Raw genomic sequence first — 5,182 nt, forward strand, 5'->3', positions numbered from 1 at the left:
TTATTGCGCCTCGAACTAAAAATTCCTGTGTTAACTTACAAATTTTCTTATCATTACTTTTTTCAAACTGAATGCTTGACGTTGGACTTTCAAGAGCGTACACAGGTTTTGGGATGTGTACAGAAACGTTTACAGCTCCAAACCAGGGGCCAGGCAAATCCTCCAGCCAAGATCCACAGGCAAACCCTCCAGCCAAGATCCAGAATCACCAAGGGATTCACGCCCCCTCTTCAACACTCACCATGCCCAGCCCCCCTCCTCATCACTCCCACCCCTCAACAATGCTATGCCCACCCCACCACAACACCTACACACAACCCCCCAAAAGATGCCCTGCCCCCTTCCTAAACGATGCCCAGCCCCACTACCTTAAAGATGCCACGCCTCCCCTTCCTAAACAATGCCCTCTCCTAAACGATGCCATGCCACCACCACGTCCATCTATCCTCCCTACACCTCACCCCCCCCCCACTCAACCCAAATCCATATTTATCCTCCCTACACCTCACCCCCCCCCCACTCAACCCACATCCATCCTCCCTACACCTCACCCCCCCCCCCCCCACTCAACCCACATCCATATCTATCCTCCTTACCCCTCACATTCCCCCCTCCATCTCTTTCCACTTATTTCCCCATTCCCAGTATCTAAATGACTCAACCCGTTTTCCATTACCCGTAGGAGTCTCTGGTGGAATGAAACCTAAAACAGATGAGGGGTGTTGAGCTGGAAGAGAGGGGCCCCCCCTTTATTTATTTATTTATTTATTTTCTAGGACATCCCCCACCTCCGTCCCCAACCAGACCGGACACTAGCGCTAAGGGAGGGGGTCTTTACTGGAGACGAGAAACCTTAAGGCCTATGTGGGAGAGGAATTCAGTAACCCTCCAAGACCTGCTCAGGGCCTCTAACAGGCTGCTACAATAATCAATATCTAAGTCAGGTCAATCCTGCTGCAGTAATCAATATCTAACAGTCAAGTCAGTCCTGTTCTGTTCTATTCACTGTATTTCTATACTGTAATCCAGTCTGATAACTGTGAAAACCTGCCCCAAGACATGGCCATGACAGGACCAAGATCACCAGGATCAGAGAACAGGAAGCAGGAGACCACACTTCCTGACCACACTTCATTTCCGATACATTTACGACCTGGTCCCTGTGGGAATCAAACCCACAACATTTGGTGTTGCAAGCACAACGCACTACCAACTGAGCTCAACAGGACCCCCCCCCCACCCCCGCTCAACAGGAGCTGGTTCACTACACAGAGGTGACTAGAGCTGGTTCACTACACAGAGGTGACTAGAGCTGGTTCACTACACAGAGGTGACTAGAGCTGGTTCACTACACAGAGGTGACTAGAGCTGGTTCACTACACGCTGTAGTGAGCAGTTACTGAATGGTGTTCCACTGGAGCTATAGGAAGGACTTATGAAAGTACTGACTTAATGCATCTTATGCTTTATTGGACAGGAAAATGATTATGGTTGAGGACCAGGCCAGATGGGAACCTACAGTGGGCAGCAGTGGTACTTGTGCTCCCAAACCCAATCCCCGATCCCACCCAACCCACCCGACCGACCTCATCCCCGGGGCCGACCCAACCCACCTGGCCAACCCCACCCACCCGACCGACCTCATCCCCAGGGCCGACCCAACCCACCGGGCCGACCCAACCCACCCGACCTCATCCCCAGGGCCGACCCAACCCACCGGGCCGACCCAACCCACCCGACCTCCTCCCCAGGGCCGACCCAACCCACCTGGCCAACCCCACCCACCCAACCGACCTCATCCCCAGGGCCGACCCAACCCACCCGGCCAACCCCACCCCCGGGGCCGACCCAACCCACCCGGCAGACCCCATCCCCGGGACCGACCCCACCCCCCAGGCCGACGCAAACCCCGGGGCCTACCCCACGCCACCGGGCTGATCCCACCCCACCAACCCAATCCCCAGGACCGAGATCAATATCAGTATATTCAAATTCCTTTTTACCTTATTATGTAGAGCAATACAAGAATAACTAATACAATATTAGATTATTCTTAATGCACAACTGGGTATTACCTTTAAAACAGAGATTAAAGTCCTGCCTGAAGATTAAAAGCATGTTAGTCTAAATTAAAGCATGAATGTCAGTGTGCCACAGAGGATTTTTGGCCTTTTGTCACCTTGCCTACATTTTAATCTAGAATTATGCTTCCATTAGTTTGCAGTGGTGTTCTTTAAGAAGTTTCTCTTTCTGTTGACATGGTAAAAAAATATTTTTTGTGCCCTTGAGGAAAGGCACTTAACTCCAATTGCTCCTGTTTGTTGATAAGACCCTTTGCTAAATGATACGTAAATGGGCTCCAGACAGCACAATACTTTCAGGTATTAAACAAACCAGTAGCGCTGAGTGATTCATCAAAATGGGACTTGATTTTTTAAATAACTTTGTGAACTGAGAAACAACCTCTGCTGTGATCCCATTTCAGTCTATTTTTGGGAGCTCATGGAAACGTTTCTTTAGTGAGCAGTCAAATAATTAAAGAGAGACAGAGAAATGAACAATCAAACCACCTGGGCTTTAAAGGTACACTCTGGTCACCCACTTTAAAATGTCCTCCAGAAATGTAATCCTGTCTTAGACATCACCACCAATCACAAAGCACCAAAAAACAAGGTTCAGGTACACAACAGGTCATTCGAGGAGGTCAACCTTCGCTTTGTTTCAATAGGTTGAAATCGGATGTCACTTTGTCTTCTACACCAATGATCTGTTTGCAAGCTGGGACTCTTCACCGTGAAAATATTTCAGATGTGACTGGAGTTGTAGTTTCATTAAGGCCAATACCAAATCTAGTGCAGTGCAGGAGCCTTAATTAAAAACCACAACTGATGAAGACAGGCCAACAAATAAAAGCTCTCTGTTTCAAAGAGCAGTGACACAAAGCAGTCTTTAGTCAGACTCTCTGTGGGAATAGAAGGAACAGGTGTCACCAAATGCTTGCACACAGTGACTTGGTGCAAGGAACAGTTGTTTCAAAGTCTGACCCAGTTGAGTGGCAAGCCATTGTTGGTCACAGTACTGCCCTTTAAAACGAAATCAGGGTGGTTCTATGGTTCTTGATTTTGAATAACCAGTTTTCCTTTGAATAACTGCAGTTGTTGCCAGAAACCTGTGCTCAGAGTCAAACCAGGTTGAGGAGAAGCCCCTTGAATGTGCTTGGAAAAACAAGCATATTCAAGGGGCTTCTCCTGTAGCCATCCTTCATCACAACACGAAATCTTATCTTGAACTTCTTTAGAGTGAGAATTTGTGCCCAAAGAGTGCCACAAACCTAGTGCTAGTTTGACGAAGGGAAAAATAGGCTATGAAAAGTAGCTATACATCTACATGGTAAAAAGAAAAAATACACAGCAGCATTTGCTGTCTGTGCGTTTGTTGTGAATCATCCCGGGCAGTGTGAAATGACCCATGCTATAGTGCGATGCTTTGAATCACCGCGGACTTCGAGTAGGCTGTAGCATGACTCAATAATCCACATATTTGATCATAAATAACCAGATAACTCACAATGGCCGACAACGCATGGCGAACATCATCAACGAAGTATTTAATTCGTATTAAAAATGTTATTACGCGATTCTTCCTGAGTTACTGCAGTGGTCCAACCAACTGTTCGAACTAACATATAGCCCGTTCCATTCACAAATCTCCCCACGTCGTGTACGCAAAACAGGCTCGTGCAAGTTCTTGATAGCACTGATCAGCTAGCTACAGTAGATATTTCCCAATAATTTTTCTTATTATGAAAACGAAATATGAGAAGAACAATCAAACTAGCTAGCTTTCTTGCCAGGGTGGTAGTTTGTGAACCTGTAGTTGAAACATTGCGATTCTCTACGATAAAAAGTGGTCCGCTACAAACACTACAGTATCCGACGAGTGTGAAAAACATGCAGCACCCCCGCTCAGCTGGCATTGAGTTTTGATCAATGCAAAAAACAGTAAGACACTTTCTTATCATACTCTTACCTGGACGTAATTGCTTTCGCAGTATTCGGCAACTCTTTCGAGGTTCGTAAAACTATCCAGTAACGCTCTCCGACCTGCTGGAATCTCTTCCTCCAAAAGCATTTGTAACTCCGCCATCTTTACATCATTTTACTACACTACACTGACTCAGGCTGTCGAATGCGGTTACGAGCGCTTTCCCGACCGGCTACGCGCACAGGGAAACAGCAGAGCGGGATCACACTTCCTCTCCTGTCCTCCGTATGATTTCTGACACATAAACACTCCAAAGAGTTTTGAAGCACAGGAATCACCTTTGATTACACTGTCTCAAAGAGGCATTTTCTGTGACCTAACTATCCAGAGAATAACCTAGATTGCATCGGCTTTATATGTTGTTTTTGCAGTCCTTTATAGATTTGTCAGTTATGATACAATCTTTAGCCAATCTTCACCTACGGGCAGGGAAAATCCCATGTCATGATTACATTTTACATGGCCTCTTTCACCAAGATGACAGAAAACTGAAAGTCTGTCTTATATTGTCCAATAGAAAATAATTTTTGAAACACTAATTTCACTACATAAATATATATAATGCTCTTATAACCTCATTAGTCTAACTGGTACACCTACCCTCATACCCATGCCTAAATCTAACCCCAATTATATGATTGCACCTAATTGTAGACCTAAAGTTTGACCCTAAAGTTAACCACTAAGCCGGAAACAGACTTTTTCCTTGAGGCAACTGAACTGTCTTCATGGGCCCTCTGGTCACACACAGAAACACTAGACCAGGGAGAATCTTACAAAGGGGCTGTCACAACACCATCTTTTATTCACTGCTGAGATGTGATATTGTAGTATCACACCTGAGGTAAAGGATCAGTTCATTGACATGGCCTCACAGATCGGTTACAAAACACAAGTGTCAGCTGGCTGTCACTGACTAACAACCCTATTTAACCTTTGATCCTCAACTGGAAAAATGAATTTAATTAGTCAAGGGCATGCTGATTAGTTCACTAACTGAATCAGGTGAGCGTTTTGGGGTTAAACCAAATGAAAAACAAACCATAAAATTCTGATGGTGCCAAAAGAGAGGGTTGCCTCTGTGAACTAACGTCCATCTCTGCAGTTTTAGGCTTTTCCACTAGAGGTCCACAAACAC

The 5,182-nt window shown here is 45.9% G+C and overlaps 1 protein-coding gene across 12 annotated transcripts in view; it reads right to left on the minus strand.

Annotated features, from left to right (window-relative positions):
* The window catches only part of abi2a (abl-interactor 2a), a 35,153-nt gene extending 30,901 nt beyond the window's left edge, over nucleotides 1-4,252 (minus strand). For 2 of the 12 annotated variants that reach the window (XM_029115795.2, XM_034288973.1), the window contains exon 1: nucleotides 4,030-4,252. In XM_029115795.2, the coding sequence (XP_028971628.1) occupies nucleotides 4,030-4,146 (117 nt within the window). In that variant the 5' untranslated portion in view covers nucleotides 4,147-4,252. The remainder of the gene's footprint in view (nucleotides 1-4,029) is intronic. The other 10 variants (XM_029115793.2, XM_034288971.1, XM_029115796.2 and 7 more) reach the window with 6 other exon arrangements.
* Between the last annotated feature and the right edge of the window lie 930 nt (nucleotides 4,253-5,182).

Source organism: Esox lucius, chromosome 20 (genome assembly GCF_011004845.1).
Source record: "Esox lucius isolate fEsoLuc1 chromosome 20, fEsoLuc1.pri, whole genome shotgun sequence".
Taxonomy (NCBI): domain Eukaryota; kingdom Metazoa; phylum Chordata; class Actinopteri; order Esociformes; family Esocidae; genus Esox; species Esox lucius.